The 22,242-nt window shown below is 40.9% G+C and overlaps 1 protein-coding gene across 5 annotated transcripts in view; it reads right to left on the minus strand.

The window, feature by feature from the left end:
* Positions 1–22,242, minus strand: part of LOC136867306 (fibroblast growth factor 1) — a 312,684-nt gene that overhangs the window by 124,560 nt on the left and 165,882 nt on the right. Inside the window, exon 1 of one of the 5 annotated variants that reach the window (XM_067144462.2) lies at positions 20,419–20,561. The exons of 2 other annotated variants lie outside the window; for them this stretch is intronic. In XM_067144462.2, coding sequence (XP_067000563.1) covers positions 20,419–20,426 — 8 coding nt within the window. In that variant the 5' untranslated portion in view covers positions 20,427–20,561. Of the gene's footprint in view, positions 1–19,307; positions 19,412–20,418; positions 20,562–22,242 lie in introns of those variants that run through there. 2 more of the 5 variants (XM_067144460.2, XM_068227070.1) reach the window with 2 other exon arrangements.

A 22,242-nucleotide genomic window follows, 5' to 3' on the forward strand; every position in this document is an offset into this window, starting at 1 on the left:
CATTAACTACACAGACTCAGAGAGACTGGCAACGGGTGGAATCCCTCAGCGAGGCGGGTTTCTCCGAGATGTCAGACCCCGAGCGGAGCTGAAACCTTCCATTACAGTGCTGAAATCCTCGACCCGGCCAGGAATCGAATCCGAGGCTCTATGAATCGAAGGCTAGTTCACTGACCATTCAGCCAAGAAGCCGCACAAGTACTGAAGTAATTAATAACTGAAAAATCATCGTTTAGCCCAATAGTTTCCTGGAATGAGTGAGAAACAGTGTAGGAAATTGCCTCCGAGGACTCAGTATTGTGACATGCCTTTTTGTCTTGGCTTGGAGCTTTTATTTCGAGCTAACACATAAAGGTTTTCAATAACAATGTGGTGGGAAAGGGACAGGACCACGTAGTAGTCCTAATGTCTGCAAGCCATCTCGCACTTCAGCATTTACTGTACCTGGCCGTGCCAAAGCGGCTAATGAACTTCTCTTTTGTGTTTGTACACAACACTTTCTCTTAATTCCCATCCTGAACGAATTGCTCCGCTCAATATCTAACGTCAGATCTGATCAGCACATGAAAAGAAGAAATCCCTTCCTAGTGAGTACAACACTCGAAGCTATAGAGCTTGCGAGGTCACGGCAGTGGAGAAGTCTGTATATTGCGTCGTTATTGCACACATTCCAATGAGCGATAACGGCAGTTTATTGTCTGTGTACCGCGAGCTCTCCCTTTTTACTAGCTAATGCATAAAACCCATCTTTACTTGTACTAATGGATATGGAATTTTCATTCTAAAAGCTTGCTACATGTTCTTTCAAACTACTTTCGCCTAGCATGGGGCAAGCAGATCCAGCCAGTAGACACTAAAGAGTAGGGCATAGCGGCTGGATGTTTACTAGGTGCACTGTAGGAGGTAAGAACTAGGAGTGGATGATAGCAAATAGCAACTGAATGTCTCCTAGGTGCACTGTAGGAGGTAAGAACTAGGAGTGGATGATAGCAAATAGCGACTGAATGTTTCCTAGGTGCACTGTAGGAGGTAAGAACTAGGAGTGGATGATAGCAAATAGCGACTGAATGTCTCCTAGGTGCACTGTAGGAGGTAAGAACTAGGACTGGAGGATAGCAAATAGTAGCTGGATGTTTACTAGGTGCACTGTAGGAGGTAAGAACTAGGACTGGAGGGTAGCGAATACGGCTTGATGTCTCCTAGGCGCACTGTAGGAGGTAAGAACTAGGACTGGAGGGTAGCAAATACGACTTGATGTCTCCTAGGCGCACTGTAGAAGGTGAGAACTAGGACTGGAGGGTAGCGAATACGCCTTGATGTCTCCTGGGCGCACTGTAGGAGGTAAGAACTAGGACTGGAGGGTAGCGAGTACGGCTTGATGTTTCCTAGGCGCACTGTAGGAGGTAAGAACTAGGACTGGAGGGTAGCGAATACGGCTTGATGTCTCCTAGGCGCACTGTAGGAGGTAAGAACTAGGACTGGAGGGTAGCGAATACGGCTTGATGTCTCCTGGGCGCACTGTAGGAGGTAAGAACTAGGACTGGAGGGTAGCGAATACGGCTTGATGTCTCCTAGGCGCACTGTAGGAGGTAAGAACTAGGACTGGAGGGTAGCGAGTACGGCTTGATGTCGGACACCAGGTTAAGTCGAACTACAGCAATGTCCCTCGTAAAACTACTGTATTATTAAGTTTTTTAAGGAATAAAACAGTAAAGGAAGTCTTCAATGAATTGTTGCAAATGTTTACCAAAAATTGAATTTTCAGTCTTAACCTTAAGAAATCTCAAATTCTTCCTCTTTCAAATCTCGTCACCAGTTTTTCCCTAACGCCATTTTTAAAGCTGTAAATGCCAGGTTTAAAGGGTAGCGGTTTGTCCTATATACAGCAAACCCACTCCCCTTTCCTTCACGCTGTCAGCGAAAATGAGCTTCGAAGTTCTTTCGGACTACCATTTCAATAATTCTGGTGGAATATATTTATATTGTAGTCCGACTCGTTGGCTGAATGGTCTGCGTAGTGGCCTTCGGTTCAGAGGGTCCCGGGTTCGATTCCCGGCCGGGTCGGGGATTTTAATCGCTTCTGATTATTTCTTCTGGCTCGGAGCCTGGGAGTATGTGTCCGTCCCAACACTCTCCTCATCACATTCAGACAACATACCACACTAGCAACCATTACAGAAATACGCAATAGTGATTACATCCCTTCATATAGGGTTGGTGTCAGGAAGGGCATCCGGCCGTAAAACAGGACCAACTCCGCATGTGCAACGCATTTCGCACCCGTGACTCGACAGGGGTGGGGAAAAGAAGAAGAGGATTTTCACTTTGTAGTAAGGCTACGCTGTGCGTAAAAGGAAAGAGACATCTGATGGGAGTAATAGTCCAGGGCAGTTTTAAAACAAGTAATGTTTCTTAAAACTTCCAATTGCTTTTATCTACCTTAAAATTAAAAAAAAAAAATACCGGGCGAGTTCGCTATGCGGTTAGGGGCACGTGGCTGTAAGCTTGCATCAGAGAAATAGTGGGTTCGAATCCCACTGTCTGCAGCCCTGAAGATGGTTTTCCGTGGTTTCCCATTTTCAAACCAGGCAAATGCTGGGGCTGCACCTTAATTAAGGCCACGGCCGCTTCCTTCCAACTCATAGGCCTTTCGTATCCCATCGACGCCATAAGACCTATCTGTGTCGGTGCGACGTAAAGCCACTAGCAAAAAAAAAAAAAAAAAAAATCAGCTCTTTGCCGTGCATAAAATGCTCCTTGTGACAGAATTCTTATCACAATCACTTGAAATTGTCAGAGAATGTTTGAATATGTACAGGAGTTAAAATAGTTCTGCATTTTGTTGTCAGTTCAATATTACTTTCTTTTTACCGAGCTCGATAGCTGCAGTCGCTTAAGTGCGGCCAGTATCCAGTAATCGGGAGATAGTGGGTTCGAGCCCCACTGTCGGCAGCCCTGAAGATGGTTTTCCGTGGTTTCCCATTTTCACACCAGGCAAATGCTGGGGCTGTACCTTAATTAAGGCCGCTTCCTTCCAATTCCTAGGCCTTTCCTATCCCAACGTCGCCATAAGACTTATATGTGTCGGTGCGACGTAAAGCAAATAGCAAAAATATATATTACTTTCATAATTTTATTCCTGAAATAGCACAAAACTGGATTTTTTTTTTTTTTGCCTATTGAATGAATATAGAAAATTGAAAAAAAAAATATCTCCAGTAGTTTATACCCGACTGCAAAACCCGGAGTTGTTCTTGAGTATTTTAGACAAATCTGTCAAATTATAGGCCAAGAAAATGGAAGACTGTGGCGCAAGGAATATTTTCCATGTACCGTATAAAAATAAAAGTTATTTGTCAATAACTTAGTTGACTCGGCCTCCCGTCCCAGCTGAACTGCTCGAGGACCAGAGCTATCTTCCCCCGCTGCTTACATAGCCACTTGGGCTAGCGCGTGTAATGAGGAGAGACAGCACTAGTGCAGCCGCGCTGGGACAAGAGGCTATCGAGTCGTGGGACCCCTGAGGAGTGGTCCCGGCGTACTATTTTTATTAATAATTATGTACAGTAAATCAGCTACATACAACATGTAACCAATAACTTTACAAGCAGTTAACTAATCAACTCCAAATTTTATGTGAGGCTATATCTTATTAATATGTGCTTGTGTGTTAAATTTGTTTTGATAAGTGGTAAACTGTAGAAATTCAAAATTTCAGTCATGTCTCCCTTAAGAGAGAAGTAAATTAGGAATATAGACCGTGAATATTCTGAAGCTGATGACAACATAGTATTGTAAATAGATAATTTTAAGAATAAGTCGGAGGTTAAGGGAAGATTTTTTTCTAATTCTAAATGGTGAATTTATTAGTAATAAACCACCCCCGTAACCCCATGGGACTACAGCACTTGAAGGGCCTTGGCCTACCTAGCGACCGCTGTTCAACCAGAAGGCCTGCAGATTACGAGGTGTCGTGTGGTCAGCACGATGAATCCTCTCGGCCGTTATTCTTGGCTTTCCAGACCAGGTCCACTATCTCACCGTCAGATAGCTCTTCAATTCGAATCAAGTAGGCTGAGTGGACCTCGAACCAGCCCTCAGAGCCGGGTAAAAATCCCTGACCTTGCCCAGAATCGAACCCTGTGTCTCTGGGTAAGAGATAGGCACGCTACCCCTACACCACAGGGCCGGCAATTGGTATAATAGTAAGTGATATTTTCGTGTTAGCCAATACCAGCAGTCCGGCTACTTCGGCCGCCATGTTTTTCTAATGTTTCGCTCTGAGTGATAGTGGTAGTGGTAATGATACTGGTAGTGATTGAGAGAACTCGGACGGCATTACGGTACGTCGCGAACATCCTGCGTCCTCATGTGCAACCTCTCATGCGACAGTATCGTGGTGCCATTTTTCAACAGGACAATGCTCGCCCACACACGGCACGTGTCTCTGTGAACTGTCTGCGTACTCCTGTGGCCAGCAAGATCCCCGATTGAACTTGTCCCAGTGCCAGTATCCAGGCAGAGGATACAGCGGTATTATGACAGCCTTCCCAAACGAATCAGTGCATCCATCCAGGCCAGAGGGGTGCAAGGTCATACTGATAAGTGGGCTCGCACTGCCAACTTCTAAGTAAATTTGACTAAATTGAAATAACATCACGCCCGCCTCTGTGGTGTAGTGGTTAGTGTGATTAGATGCCACCCCCCGAGGCCCGGGTTCAATTCCCGGCTCTGCTACGAAATTTGAAAAGTGGTACGAGGGCTGCAACGGGTCCATTCAGCCTCGGGAGGTCAACTGAGTTGAGGTTGGTTCGATTCCCACCTCAGCCATCCTGGAAGTGGTTTTTCGTGGTTTCCCACTTCTTCTCCAGACTAATGTCGGGATGGTGCCTAACTTAAGGCCACGGCCGCTTCCTTCCCTCTTCCTTGTATATCCCTTCCAATCTTCCCATCCCCCGACAGGCCCCTGTTCAGCATAGCAGGTATGACCCTCTGGGCGAGGTACTAGTCATCCTCCCCAGTTGTATCCCCGACCCAGAGTCTGAAGCTCCAGGACACTGCCCTTCAGGCGGTAGAGGTGGGATCCCTCGCTGAGTTTGAGGGAAAAACCGACCCTGGAGGGTAAACAGGTAAAGAAGAAGAATAAGAAGAAATAACATCACATTCGTTTCCTCCTCCCCTTCTGGGTGCTTCCATTTTTTTGGTCAGGCAATGTATGAGCATTTGGTAAGTATTTGGCCTTAGGGTTAGAAAATGTCCCACGAGATTTAAAGAATATACTCTCGCTGATTCGAGATTTAAGAGAAGCGTTCCAGATCGATATTCCTACCTCAAATACGCCCATGAAGACAGGCGCAGCTTCAGTCTCGTGTGAATGTTTAGGAGACGTGTTGTTTTGTTGGTTTATTTGCCTCTAATTTGGATTTTTCAATTAAAATTAATTTTCCCTGATTCCCCGCAATAAAAAGATAAACAATTCAACAATTCCGAAAACGGCTTAATTGTTACCAGAAGCGAGGTCACTGATCTAAGAGTCGACGCTTTTATTCGTCATGATCATGATCTTCTTCTTCTTCTTCTTCTTCTTCTTGTTATATGTCTAATTAGATTAAATTGAGTTTTAACAATAGCACAATTGTCACTTGTAGCCGGCACAGTTCAACCTTTGTTCGTTAAGTATTCAGCCCGGAGGCTGGTTGGATCACGAAACACAAACACTGCTTTAAAAGATAAGAATGAGATTCCGGGCGGTTCTTGTTTTTAAGATTAGTAAATCGGTTTAGTTTTAAAGATTCTTTCTAAAGAGTTTATCAGGCGCTGCATCCACTGCGTTTAAGAAGCAGTTGAGCCTTTTAATCCCGGGTGAAAGATTATAGAGCTTTGGAAAACAGGTTGTCTTTTTGCTACAGCTTGGACGGATTTGTCACAAGAAGTCCGTCTTTCGTAATAATATTAATAATAATAATAATAATAATAATAATAATAATAATAATAATAATAATAATACACCCATCCATTACACATTTTAATTACTTATTTCATCCAACTCAAAATGTTGCATCAGAATAAACTATTTGGTTTTACAGAAAATATTTGCATAACGCCTATGTCGACTAAAATCAGTCTGAATATCGAAAATAGCAACTTTCGTCTTCCTCTTCGTCTTCTATTCATAGAAAAAAACATTCCGGACACTGCCAGCATGTCTCCAGTTTTGTCACAGCTGGAGTTCGAGTGGGGAGAATAAATAATTTCTTTGTGATAAGTGATGGAACCACACGACAACAGCCATAAATAACAAAATACTTTTGATGGCCCCAATTTTGTTGATTCATTTCACTGGCCTTTCCGGCGTAGGTATCCCAAATAGCTTGTGGGTTTCCCGGGGTTTGTAGACGTGGGAGTTAAGTTAATGATTTCCCAGTCACCTACAGGAAGCACTTTGGATTAATGATTGTTTATAGACAATCCAGATACTGCTCTGTACTGTGTGAGATTATCTCGCATGTGGTACATCGTGTTCGATGTTAATATTACACTGACGTCATCCGCATAAGCAACTACCGCGACACTTCCTTATGCTATTCCTCGTAGTTCCTTATGAAAATCCACAGCCTGTTTCCAGTCATTCGACCGGGTCAGGAATGGAATGAATGACGCTCCCATCTAGCGGCGAGGATTGAAACCGGCTGCCGAAGCCTGCCATACTCCTCTGGGCCAATGATAAATGACTGACAGATGAAATGAAATGTTAATGGAGAGTGGTGCTGGAATGAAAGTTGACAGGACCCGCAGAAAAACCTGTCCCACCTCCGCTTTGTCCAGCACAAATCTCACATGGAGTGACCGGGATTTGAACCACGGTATCCAGCGGTGAGAGGCCGACGCGCTGCCGGCTGAACCACGGAGGCTTCTTGTAGTTCCTTATGCAGCTTGCAAATGAGAGGATTCAGGACCAAGGTAAAAAGCACCATCCAAGTCGGACATCCTTATTTTACTGACCTTTTAATGGGAATAGCTGTGCTTTTAAAGGCATTAATTTGAAAAATCGCAGAAACGTTTGTTATAGGGACTGCATGTAAGAGATAATGTGGAACTAAGACCATGCCATTTAAAAATTATCAACTGATACTGATGGTTCACACTGTTGAATGCACGCTGATTGTCTAAGGACACTAGTAGACTTTGTGAATGATTGCGGTCGGTTGACGCGACGCAATCACGCAGCAAACATGTAACAAAAATGTTCGACCAGGTACTCTATAGTGTTGTGCAGGGTGAAGGACGGTGGATAATACTGGCCGTAAGCTGCTGACGACAATTCTAGCTAATATTTTTTAGTCATAGGTTATAACTGGGCGATAATAATCGACGGTAGAGACAGTAGAATACAATAATCCTTCGACAGTGGGATTAAGAAAGTTGTTCCCACTGTAGGACAGCGTTTAGGTCGCAGGTGAGGTATTCTCCTTTGGGCAGCAGACGGAGCAAAATTTCTGAGGTATTCATCAATCTCCATTGTATTGGAGCTCTTCCTTGACGTATTACTTTTAAAACCTCCTCTCTGGTTATGGGTCCTTCAAGGATGGAGTTGTCCTCTTCCCTGAGACATTATTAGAAACATATTTTTTTCTTTGTCCTAGGTTGACTCGGCATCAAGGAGCTTTCTATAAAACGAATCAAAATCCTTACTAATAGTCGATTATATTGTGTACTCCTGTCCTTCTGGATTTTTCACTTTCAATATTAGAGATGATCTGTGGCGTTTATTAAATGATAAAGATTGATCCGTTCATTTTCGAATGGCTCATTGACCCGGCTGCGTATCTTAAGTCGCCGCATGAATCCACAACAATAAAACGCAGTTTCTTATACACGGCGATGCCACCCTCCCACACTTCAAAGTCTGCCTTACAAAGGCTACACCAGGCTAGCAATAGCGACACGAATTTATAATTATATCAATAACCCGTTCTTCGCTACGGTATTCTACATTCTATACGGATTTCTACATAAATTAGTGAGTAAGATTATTTTAAATTGCATATCTCTTTGCATTACCCGAGAGACACCACAGGGAGGACCCCATACGTTGTACCTGAAGACCTACATGATATCGTAAGATCTGCTACATATGCTAACAAATTTGAAGTCGTTAACTTAACTGAAAAAAATATGTTCATCAATATTCAGTCCACTGCTGATTCCTGATAACAACGAAACATTTACAAATCTCAAATGTAACGATGGTGCGCTTCTCAGCATGGAATCCCGGAGTCATAGGTGTGAAATATACCTTTAGCGAATTGGAAACTTGGAAAAATGAAAGTTTCTGACATCAGAAATGTAATATTCAACGGAATTGAAGGGCAAAGAGTACTTAGCAAAGAAAGAAACGAAGACTTGTTATCAATTATACCATATTTGGATGAAAAATATAGACCATTCTACGAGAACTTGTGTCATACTTATGTGGACTGATTTGTTTCTGAGTTTCTTTCAAATAGCCTTTTTGTACTAACAAGTAAGACTGAAACTACCTTTGGCACTTAGCTGATTTTTGAGTAAGAGAGTATAGACACTTAGCTATGTTTAGTATTTCTGACTTTAACAATTTGCACTACTTATGTGACATGCAGTATCATTAATTCGACATCACAATCCTGCTGAAATTGTCCTTGTATTTAGTGCACACTATATTAAATATTAAAACTAAGAAAACTCTTGGGATACTTTTTTAATATAACTCCTAAACAACTTGTTGGCACTTAGCAGGTTTTGGGTTACACTCTCCAATATTGTAACTGATCTGTATTGCACCAAGAAGAGCCTTGGCTCAGGTGCCTATACTGAAGTAAAATAAAATAAAAGAAACTTGAAGCGACATGCACTTGGATTAAGAATTCCCAAATTTCGTAACATCTCCATTATTTATCGTTGTATTAACACTCGTATCCAAATGAGCCGCACGAGAAAAAAGTTTTAGAAATTGATTTCTATTAAGGCACGTAGATTTACATTAAGTTTGGTTATGCATATTTTGTGGGACTGCAAAATCACGGTTACGGCTCTGTATAAACCCCCAATCATTTCCGGAAATTTGAAATGTTATGGACTTTAAAACCTACCTATGAACAGGTGGATGCTAAATATTAAGTATAGTTAAAATATCTCCAGTATATTTCCAGTTATAAGGAATATGCTTTTCAGGCTCACGCTTTAGAGCTAAGTCCGCAAGGACTTATACTGGAAAACCGTCCGTTATTGACATCTCCCTTCTTAATCCTCTTATCGAAATGATGTACGTGAACACAGGTTTACAAATTGATTTCCATTAAGTTTGGTTGTGTATATTTTGTGGGAGTGCAAAATTACGGTTTCGGTTTCGTATAAACCCCCAGTCAGTTCATGGCTTTAGAAATAATATTGGCACTACAACGTACACAAGGATAGGTGGATTATAAATATGAAGTTTGGTAGAAATAAATCCAGTAGTTTTCAAGTTATAAAAACTCAGATAGACACCCAAGATAAAAAATATGCAGATGAGCATTATTACACTTGAAACGGATAAATGAACGAAATTTCGCCAAAATAATGAATGTACAGACGCACAGTCGTTACGATTTTATTTATACAGATCATAATAATTTTATTATTGTTATTACCACCTGATTATTCCATGATATATTAATGGGTCTGATATGAATTAAAGACCGGTCTGAGGCTATAGAATGCGCTTCACGAAGCTGCAGAAACACAGCTGAGAGGAGAAGAGTTTAAAATCCCAGCACTATCGAAAATAAATAAATAAATAAATAAATAAATAAATAAATAAATAAATAAATAAATAAATAAATAAATAAATAAATAAATAAATAAATAAATAAATAAATAAATCATCATCCTATCAATTGTCATTGTCTACCTAGTCTTTTCTTTAATGATTTTTAAAAATTGAAATTTATCGGACATTTTCCCTTGATAATAATTATTCCTATCTCTAATTCCTCTTTCTATAAATGAGTATTTAACCCAATTTGACCTCTTGAATTCCACCTTTATAAGTTATTCGCCTACTAATGACATTCCACGCCATGTCTTCACTGACAGCTCGGAATATACTGCTTAGACGTCTCCTTACTTTCAAGTTTTATCGGCCTAAAGTTTGCAATATTCTCTTTTATTGCAAATCATCCAGAACAAATCGTGCTGCTTTCCTTAGGAACTTTTCCAGTTCTTGTATAAGGTAATCCTGGTGTACGTCCCATACACAGAAACCATACTCTAATTGGGGTCTTACCAGAAACTTATATGCCCTCTCGTTTACATCCTTACTACAACCCCTGAATACTCTCATAACCATTAAAGAAATGTGTAACTTTTATTTACAACCTTGTTAATGTAATTATCCCGATGAGGATCTTTCCTTGTAATAACACCTAGGTACTTAAAGTGATCCCCATGAGGTACTTTCACTCCACCGACGTTGTTTTTAAAACTGTTAGGACTTTTCCATCGTTAGTGAATCTTACAACCTGACATTTCGCACTGTTTACCATCATACGATTGTCTGCAGTAAATGTAACAACTTTGACGAGATCATTTTGCAATCGCTCACAATCCTCTAACTTATTTAGTATTCTATACTGTACAACATCGTGCACAGAAAGTCATATCTGTAGATCCAAGCATTTAATAATATCATTTACATACAGTATATATAATAAAACAGGAGCTTCCTGGCCGAGGCGGTAAAGGCGTGCTCGGTTCCCCCGGAAGGACGTGGGTTTGAATCCCCGTCAGGAAGTCGTAAACATTTAAGGAACGAGATATCCGCTTCCGGAGGTGCATATGGTCCTGAGGTTCACTCATCCTACACCAAAAATGAGTACCAGGTTAATTCCTGGGGGCAAAGGCGGCCGTGCGTAGAGCTAACCACTTTACCCCATCAAGTGCCGAGGTTACAGATAGTGGAAGCCTTTACCTTCCACCCCTCCAAGGGCCTTCATGGCCTGTACGGATATGACTTTGCTTTTATATATAAGAAAACACAAAGTTCCAATATTACTGCCTTGTAGAAACCCCCTCTCAATCATTACAGAATCAGATAATGCTTCACCTATTCTATTTATCTGAGTTAATAGAAATCTAGCCACCCATTCAATCACTCCTTCATCTAGTGCAATAGCCCCCATAATCGCCAGTAGTCTCCCATGATCTACCCTGTCAAAAGCCTTAGATAAGCCAATAGCGATACTGTCCATACCCGTACAGAGCCAGACAACGATATATCGTTGTTTCGCATATACGCGTAAAGTGCCAAGCACGATATATCGTTGTTTGGATAGCGCGTAATTCTATACGAGTTTATACAACTTGGGCCGTCAGATTGCAACATCTTATGTGTCGAGCCCATAGAGACTTGTCATTAGATTTTAACTATGCCACTACATGGTGCGCAAATTCATTCTTTATCACGCAGTGAATATTTTTAGTCCGTGTTTTTCTACGACGTATGCTCTCCATGCCGCGTGAGTAAAATGGCGACTAGCGGTAGAAGTTAATTTGTTAACGATGAAGAATTGGCTGTATATCTTAATAATTTTTAGTGAAGAAGAGGATGGTGAAGACTCGGATGAGGAATTCATTCCTCCAAGTAGTGAGGAATAGGAAAGTGAAAGTGTTATTTGGAGTGATAACAGCGAGTTTTCTGTAAACACTCAACCACGTGCTCATTGCCCGAGTGTAAACATTGAAAGTTGTAATGACCGTCTGAGTGACAGTACTGATGATGATGACGGTTCTAACAATATCCAACAGCAAGAATTTCCTGTTTTCCGTGAAATTCAATTAGGTCAAGATGCAAAATAGCAACCCTCACCTGATTATTATGATACTCCTGGCCCGAGACACGCCCCTTTGTCAGACGCTAATCTATAGCGTATTTTTATTTTATTTTTCACGGCTCAATTATGGAACCTCATAACTAAAGAGACAAACAGATATGAGAAATCATGTCTTTTGACCACAAGCCAGAGCACAGCAGTGGTGCCCGATTACATTGACTGAAATGAAGACTTTCATTTCTGTTTTGTTGGAAATGGCTATAACTAGAAGGCCGAGCATATTTTCTTTTTGGGTCAAAAACTCCCCTTATATTCCATGGTTTGGAAATATGTTCTCAAGAAACAGATTCCAATTGATCTTGAGATTCTTTCATCTTGTGAACAATGGTAATCTATCACCATCTGGTTACCCTGACTACAACCCATGTTCCAGGTTCGATCCCATTGTTAAACATGCCCATTGTATATTACGATACCATTGTACATAACTGTTAAAATACTGAAGATGAAAATATGAAACTTTAGGGCCTACATGCTTATTCGTCTTAAATAGGACATTTCAAAGAAGTCATCAATATTTATCATCACGTTGAACTTTCTGTTTCTTGTGTGTTTTTTGCTGATTTTTAATTTTTCGTGTTTTAAAATTGTTCGGAAAATATTTTTTTTTCAAAATACCCAAGAACATTTTAGTGTTCTAATTTATTTCAGCAGTAAGAGTGGCTTCTCGTTAACATTTAATACACATTTCAAATCATAGTTATAATATTTGTGAACTATGTAGTCCAGAGATTGGGAACCTGCAAAATTCTCTAAATCTGCCTGGCACTCTTGGCATACTCTGAGCACCTGGGCCTGGCACTAAGAGGGTTAAGATGTCGTGCTGGGATCCTACAAGTTGAGCCTCATTGGAATAACCCTTTCTAAAACCGAACTGCCTTCTGTCAAGCCACTTAGTATTTATAATCAGAAGGAATGCTTTCCCAGAGCTTACCTGCAACACATGCCACGCTGACTGACCTGTAATTATCCTCTTTACCTTAACAACTCTTTATTAATTTGGCATAGCCCCTTCATGCAAACAGTTATAAAATAAGTATTCCAGATATGGCACTATATCACAACCCATTGCTTTTAGTGTATCACCAGAAATATTAGCGATCCCAGCTGCATTTCTAGAATTCAACTTCTGTATCTTTTTGTAAAAGTCTTTATAGGTAAGTTTCAGTACTTCGCCAGTATTAGTTACCTCACCAAACTCGCCAACCTGGCCATTATCCTTATATCCAACTATTTTTACGTGCTGCTAAATGAATTCTTCTGCCTTGCCTATGTCCTCACATACACATTCCCTTTGTTCATAGAAATAGCAAACTTGAAATATGAAACCATGAAATACAATTTAAATAATGACAGAAGGTCGAACTTAGAAGTTCCCTAAGGCGGCGCCACGCCTCCTTTTTCCGCTAACGAAGTTATCTATATCCTTCTTATCATCACTAAGTCGCTATGTTTACATCGAGAGCTTGTTGCCACTTTCATTAGATCACTGCAACTGCCTTTCGTATTTTTTAATGCTATTTGTTCCGGGCGTCGACCCATGTGGATCTTTTGCCCCTACTGGCACAATTGTATGAACCTGCGTGTAAGTGGAATGGCGGTAGAGTGTTATGTGTGAGGAAAGGAAGATTAAGGACGTCACAAACACCCAGTGCCCAGGCCAGGGATATTAATCATTACAATTTAAAACCCCTGTCCCGGCCAAAAATCGAACCCGGGGCCGCCGGGTGACAGGCGGACGCGTTGCCCCCTAAACCGCGGGGGCGGACGCCTTTCGTATTTACTTTGATTAAATTGACTGATTAGTAAGACGGAAGTAAATGGATGTGTTAGGAATTTGTAATACATGTACCTTGGGCCATGATGATGATGCTTGTTGTTTAAAGATGCTAAAACAAGGGGGGAGTACAGAGATCAGATTATTCACAGTATGCATTTCGCTGCAGATACAAATCGAAATGTGTGAACTAGGCTTATAGCATTTATCAACTTAAAGGACCAAAATGTATTTAATAGTATAGGGCTATATACTTTCTTTCCTATAGAGTTATTTAACTTTTATATTATGTTATTATTTTAAGTGTCAGTACATGTATTCGGTTCCCGAGCACATTGTTTGTACGTATATTATATCCCTAGGTTATTTGAATTCATTCCAATATTTATTGATCTAGACAGCAACGTTTCGTAATTAATGGAAATCAACGATATATTATATTTTTGTAGCAGACCTCCTACCCTACTGCCAACAAGAAAGATCACTTATGGCGCTTCCTTTATTAACCAAGTTGAGAAATGATGGAGTGCTACGAAAAGTAGGAGAGAAGGGACATCTGATGAAGACGATAAGGAAGAGGAAAATTTCCTGGTTGGGTCACATACTATGTAGAAAATAGATGGAAGAAAAGGAAGAGGAAGAAGAAGGTTTGGAATATTAACAGATGTCAAACAAGGGAGAAGCTATGAACAACTGAAGGTCATCAGTGTCATCACTTTGGAAGCAAAGCTCCTCTGTGAATGAAAAAAAGAAAAACAAAACCATGCTTACGTTCGCGTAGTCACGCTGCTATGCTTCTGGGCTCCAATTTCGTAACCCTTTCCCCCTCCCCTACTCGCTCCACAGCTCGGCTCCCTTTTTTAGAGATCGTGAGTATATAAGTTTTCGCTGTGATTATTACTGAAGTATGGCCGTTTGACATCGAAAGTTAATATCCTTGTCAAAGTCTTCAATAATGCTTTACAGTGTTCGTTTAACTTTTTAGCTTTACGGAGCACGTGGTATACATATTAATTCGCCGTACTTTGTCCATAAATTAGCAACAACTCAACCTACTCCTCACAGGTATACATCGCGAGGAAATAAATAAGAGCCGTGATGTAACCTCGTAGGTGTGGATTATTAGCCTATTTGCGTGCTTTGGACTCGGGAGGTTGTGGATTCGAACACCATGTTGGCCGTCCTGAAAATTGTTTTCCTCGTTTTCCTATATTCACCACCAGGAAAAAGCTGACCCCGGGTTCATTTTCTGCCGGGTTTGAGATTTTAGCTACGTATGTTTAATTCTTTTATCTCGGGGGCTGGGTGTTTACGTCAGTCTTAGTACAAATCTTAATTTACATAGTCTCAATACATCACACTACCTACCACCACAGAAACATGCATTAGTGAATATAAACCTACACAGAGGGTTGACATGAGGAAGGGCATTCGGCAGTAAAACTGAGCTTAATCTATATTAGTACCGAGCCACAAGTAATTGGGAAACAGACCAAGAAGTGTTATTTCAAAAGGAAATACAAGGATTTAATCATATCATCATGTACAAAGTCTGGTTCCGTGGCTAAACGGTTAGCGTGCTGTTCTTTGGTCCCAGGGGTCCCATGTTAGATTCTAGGCTGGGTCGGGGATTTTAATCTCAATTGGTTAACTCCGATGGGTCGAGGTCTGGGTGTGTGGGTCGTTTTCAGCATTAGAGTTCATTTCATCTAGGGCCTCATCCACACAGACACGCAGGTCGCCTATAGACGTCAGCTCGAAAGACTTTCATCAGGCCTCTCCTGAGGCTACGTGCCATTTTATTGTTATTATTATTGTTGTTATTATTATTTACAATGGTTGGCCTCTCTGTGGAGCCAACATCGAGGGTTCAGTCCCGCAGAGCTAGTCGGAATTTTGAAGGCCAGAAAATATCCGACACTCCGTGTCTTACGATGTTCATAATATGTGAAAAGATCTCTGGTGACACATTCGGAATTTACCCTCATAAATTAATTAAAATCCCTACAAGATATCGCTCTATGCAGTTCGAGTTTCTATACCACATGGTTGACGAAAATAGAACGGCAAAATTGATATGCAAACAGCCTAAATAGGATCAAATTAAACCGCCTGCATTGAACAGCTGAGACCATACGATGATTATTACAAAGATTAATGCTAATTCAAATGCATGATAGTGTAAGAGAAAATTTCGACAAAGAAATCGAGAGAATCGATTTCAAGTATTATTATGAAGGTCGACGGATCCAGAGTGTCTCGGCCCATGAGTGGCCACGGCTGGTCCGTGGTCCGACAGCTCTGCATTCCGACCGGCCACCGAGCAGAAGTGGGGTGGCCACGGCTCTACCGTGGATCTACGCCTCTGCAGTCGGGAGACGGGGAGGGGCTGGTCTCAACCGTCGGCTGTCCTGAGAATGGTTTTCCATTCTCATGCACTAAAGTGAAACCCGGGACGTTCCTAGTATAGGCAACGCCAACCCTCTCACCTTCTCCGAACATCTCCTTCTCCGATACAAATCTTCCGGCCTGAGAGACGGCGTCACCGTCTAGGAGGCCCGCATCCCCCTTCAGGGGAGGAAAGAAAACATTTTAGTAGCAGTATATTTTGAAGCAATTTTTTGAAACAGCTGTCAAAAATCTTATTTGTTTGTGAAAAAAAAAACAATGCTTCTGGATCACATAATTCAAAATGGAAACAGAAACATTATTTATGGTATTTGTTATATTCTAGAATAGGGCCTATGCTCCTAACATAATCAGTTTAATAAATGAAATGTGGAGCTGTTTGTGTTGCTCTGAAATAATATTTAAGTCCCTGTTCTCACTTTGTTAATTTACCAATGCAAGTCGATGCTCATACTAGAACTTTATTCTAAGCTGATTGTGCCTTGTAATTGGGTTATAGGACTGCAAACTGGACTCAAAATCAACCTTGAAGAGACACACATTATCGCAATAGAACAGCAAAAATCATTAACTCACACTTGAAATGGGAACCTACTTGACGTTGTGTTACGTGAAATTAAAGCCGCACTGAGCAAAATAGCGAAAATATCTTGGCATTATGTTTAACGAAGGTGTCTCATGAACATGGCATGAAAAATGTACCTGTTTGGGAATATATCAGTCCCTCCGTTCGCTGCAAAGAGCCAGGAAATTCCTACATTTGGCAAAAGAAATTTACTTAATCAACACTCTGGATACTGTGATGTGTGTGGCTTCCTTAACTAACATTTAACCAGGAAGCCGCAAGAAGCTCATGATCCCTGCATTCGTTTCATTTTCAATGTGAAAACATCTCAATACATCTCTCCGTATCTGAACCTACTATCAATGTTAAACCTGCAAACGAGAAGGCAACTTCATGTCCAATATTGCAAGTTCCTGATGATGTGTATTTTTATGGGAAAAATAATTCTGCTATATAAGTTATGACATAGATTTCTGATCCTGCGGAAAGGACACATCGAGATTATATGGTGCCTGTTCTGTATTGTAAGCCAGCACTGTGTTTGACAGATTGTTATTTTCCAGTTCTTTCACATAATTTATACGATTGTGATTTAAGTTCTGTGATCCACAACGATTCCATTTTTTCTTTGCTTAATTGTGATTTAGCGTATTTAGTATGTCGTGAATTGGTAAAAGACTCGATAACCAACACGTTGTTTATCATTCCAAAGTACTGTCAACGTCCTTTCCACTCCTTGAATGCCATACATTTGTAACTCCTTCAGCATGCTTAAAATCTTTCTTTTCTTCGCCGTGGGTAGAAGATAATAATTTATCGGAGAATTGATTAGTCGGAATTTTGTGGAATGCAATGTAATGGAATCGAGGAAAATTAAACTTGAACTGGCCTTCCAACTAACAAAAGATGCATATAACAAGAAATCCCTTTCATGGGAGTCCAAAATTAAACATTATAAAGCAGCGATTAAAGCACTATACGCAGAAGAAAAACTAAATATGAATTTCAAAGGCCAGATGGAGAAACTCGAACTAAAAGAAATTAAAATTTTAAGAAAGACCATAGGACCGAAATTTCAGGTTAATAAGATAATATACATCAAGAATTAAACACTCTATAAGAAAACTTAAAAACTCGCAGATAATATGTGAAAAAGATAATACATTTTTACGATTATCTTCTCAGAATGAACTATAATAGATTCTTCTTCTTCTTAATCTGTTTACCCTCCAGGTTCGGTTTTTCCTCGGACTCAGCGAGGGATCCCACCTCTACCACCTCAAGGTCAGTGTGCTGGAGCTTCAGACTTTGGGTCGGGGATACAACTGGGGAGAATGACCAGTACCTCACCTAGGCGGCCTCACCTGCTATGCTGAACAGGGGCCTTGTGGAGGGATGGCAAGATTGGATGGGACAGACAAGGAAGGGGAAAGGAAGCGGCCGTGGCCTTAAGTTAGGTACCATCCCGGCATTTGCCTGGAGGAGAAGTGGGAAACCACGGAAAACCACTTCCAGGATGGCTGAGGTGATAATCGAACCCACCTCTACTCAGTTGACCTCCCGAGGCTGAGAGGACCCCGTTCCAGCTCTCGTACCACTTTTCATATTTCGTGGCAGAGCCGGGAATCGAACCCGGACCTCCGAAGGTGGCAGCTAATCACTCTAACCACTACACCACATAGGCGTACCTATAATAGATTAACCAAATAAATCTTTGACTTCTTCCGTAACCACAAAACAAAACCCAACTGGTTTAAAGAAACTGAAAAAGACCTAGTAGAATTAAAAATTACAGAAAATTCACTCTTCGATCGACCAGCTAAAGTAATAACTAAAAACGAAAATATAAGGTTCCAAGGCAAATCTACATTAAAAGCCAAACCTATTATCTCGGAACACGAGAGGGAGCGAAGATTAGAAAGAATGAAGAAATACTGGACCCTAAGAAAATACCAACATACAGAGAAATGAGTGATTCGGCGTACCCCAAAGAGCTTGGAACGAAATAATAATAATAATAATAATAATAATAATAATAATAATAATAATAATAATAATAATAATAATAATAATAATAAAGGCACCTCTTATTACGAATTAAATTATAACCTCCTTGGAGCGCTTTCTACCATTTATTTGAAACACTTGCTGTCTTTTAACGGACCTAAGATATCAGGGGTTCTTATTCTGAGTTCAGATGCTGAGGACAGCTGTTCTCAAACAGCTACAAGAGCTTCAACGATGTAGGCCTAATCCCTTTGCCATTAAAATGTTATATTACTATTTAATGGACATTTCCCTACAACGTCACTCCTGTAGATTACACTGAACACAACTGATAACCCTTTAATGCACAACACGAGCTTCAGAAGCCCAGACAATAACATTTTAGAATCTAATAATATGTGAGAAAAACACAAGATAATAAAAATATTTAGGCTACCTAAACTAGTTTCAGTATTATCAATGTTCAATATAACTGTGACTTGCCATTCTGTTGAGAGTGAAATAAAAATTAAGTTAATTTAATGAACTTCTCCATTTATAAGAAAATTGCGCTATAAAATCGAACTCGCACATATTTCAACTAAGGACCTTTTGTGCATCTATGTAAGGAAAAAAGAGTCAAGGGGAGGTTTGTACGTACCGAGATAGGAGCAGGACAAAGACGGTGACACAGCTCCTCGTGGACATCGGCCCTCATCCCGGGCCGGCCGCTCACCACACACTGGCTGCTCCGCTTATCACAATCACCTGTACATTATCGTGAGCGCATACCAGCACGCCTTCTATCACCACTTTGTTATTATCAGAAATCAAGAATACGACGACGCCACTAATTCTAATTGATTGACCAAACGAAAGATTCCTCCGACAGAACTTGCACCATTTCTTTGAGCTACTGAATTATTTAGGGCACGATTTCTCAAATTAACCTTCGAACATTAGTTCGCAAACAAAGTATAAAATACAAACAGGTACTACCAAATCTCTTGCGTTTTCAAAGAATAAATCTCTATAAATTTATGTAATCGAAAGAGAAAATGTTGGTTAACGAGATGAAAGGAAGCTTTTCTGAATCCTGAGAAAGCTGCAATATTGCACTTACTTCAACTTGCGGAGGGTGAACATCTTAGTGCTCCATGGTTAAATGGTTAGCGTGCCGTCAGGATCGGGTATTTTAACCGTAACTGGTTAATTTCGCTGACACAGGGGCTGCGTGTATGTGTCGTCTTCATAATTATATCATCCTCATCACGACGTGCAATCACGACGTCAAATCGAAAGACCTGCATCTGGCGAGCCGAACTTGTCCTCGGACACTCCCGGCATTAAAAGCCACACGCCATTTCATTTCATTTTTACCATTTTAGTGACCTCAACGTGAACATTTTAAACCCATGTTTTATTCGTTTTAAATCACATATCAAATGTTCAGAATGCAAACCAACTACGTCTATTTATTGAGATGTGTACATATTCGCAATTACTCTAATTCTATTGCACAAATATCCTTTACCAGCTTCTCTCCGAGTACTTCCTCAGGAAATATATTTCTAACTCCTATATCACACCTGCCTATTTGTACTTCCTTTTAAAAAAATTACCACCACCATCTATATCACAGTAGACAATTTAAAATTCTCTTCTTCTGTGTCCGCAATGTTGATGATTTTTAACATAGAAGGTTTGCATTCTGCACTTTCCGTTTGTTATAATTTTAGATTTAATGGTTAGTATTTAATTGTATTAATTACCTGTTCATCTCCGGTTTCTCCTTTTGGAGTGTAGGGTGAAGCAGATTTCCTCCTTTTCCATGTGTTGCCTGCAGCCTTACTTCCTTTCAGATCTTCCCATCGTCCGCAATTTCATCTTCCACAGAACTCCTCCATGACTGTCTACCACGTCTTCGTGCTGCCTTCACCATAGATTCATCTAATTTTCTTCGGGTATGTCTAATCCAGCACCCCTTGGTTGAATACTCAGCGTCTTGGCCTTCAGTTCGGAAATTCCCTGCCGGGACGGGGATATTAACCTCGTTCGGATAATTTAATTCCTCTATATTTGTCTCAGAACGTACCACTACGTATTCACACAACACATCACACTACCAATCACCACAGACACTCAGAATAATGAATACATCCCTCCACATAGGGTTGGCGTCAGGAAGGGCATCCGACCATAAAACAATGCCAAGTTCACATGTGCGACTCGTTTCGAACCCACGACCCTATTATGGATAAGCAGAGGAAGAAGAAGGTATCCCATTTATCACAATTTTATTTTCTTGATTTGAACTACAATTAGCTCCTGCTTTGTAATTTTCCACAGATCGCCCTTGTACAATATATTTGGCCACGGTATGCTCAAGATACAGAGCAAGCAGCAGTCCATAAAGATTTACATTCCTTTACTAATTTGATTAGTAACTTTCAATGTCTTATGTGCACAGAGGGGACTGCTTTTACGTTTGAATTAATATTCCGTGTTTTGTTGTGCTATGCAATAAACTTATAGCTTATAGTTTTCTCATTGGTGATGATAGCTTAGTTATTTCTTTCCTGGGTTGCCACCTAGGCAGCCGTGGTTCGAATCCGTATCACAAGAAGTGAGATTTTCGGTATAAAAATACGTCACACTCATACTACTGTAGATCCTAAATGGTAGTGATGGTGGTGGTTATTGTTTTACGAGGAAGTACAACTAGGCAACCATCCTCTATATAACACTAATCAGAGATAAAAAATGGAAGGGATCCGACATTTCGTAAAATGAAGATATCGGCCTTAGAAAGATAAGAGCTACGAAGGGCGTGAAAATCAAATGCTTTAATACAGTCGGAAAAGAGCACGAGTTGACCAAGGGAGGTCGGATATGATAGTTGACAGTAAGGAGCCTGGTACAAGTAAGTGGAAGCAATGCCAGGATTCAGCTAAGGGACACGTGGTCGCCAACCCACACTCCCAATTCTTTTTTTGCTACTTGTTTTACGTCGCACCGACACAGATAGGTCTTATGGCGACGATGGGACAGGAAAAGGATAGGAGTGGGAAGGAAGCGTCCGTGGCCTTAATTAAGGTACAGCCCCAGCATTTGCCTGGTGTGAAAATGGGAAACCACGGAAAACCATCTTCAGGGCTGCCGACAGTGGGGTTCGAACCTACTATCTCCCGAATACTGGATACTGGCCGCACTTAAGCGACTGCAGCTATCGAGCTCGGTCACTCCCAAATCAAGAGCCCCTGGGGCCACATTTAGTTGCCTCTTACGACAGGCAGGCGATACCGCGGCTGTTATCCTTCTGCCCCCACCCACAGGGGGTTGTATATCCCAAGGCTCGAGACTTAAGATTACAGTTATAAAACTCTTGGAAAAGTAAACGAAAATACACAAATGTAAAAACAATATAAATTTACAGCCCCATGGTGTACGGATAGCTCACCTGCCTCTTACCCAGAGGTTTCAGGACCTAGCAATTCGCTGCGTGGTTTGGGTCTCCTTGCTATCAGCTTGCGTTCAGGAGATAGTGAGTTCGAACCCCCCTGTCGGCAGCCCTGAAATGGTTTTCCGTGGTTTCC

Source organism: Anabrus simplex, chromosome 3 (assembly GCF_040414725.1).
Source record: "Anabrus simplex isolate iqAnaSimp1 chromosome 3, ASM4041472v1, whole genome shotgun sequence".
Classification (NCBI taxonomy): domain Eukaryota; kingdom Metazoa; phylum Arthropoda; class Insecta; order Orthoptera; family Tettigoniidae; genus Anabrus; species Anabrus simplex.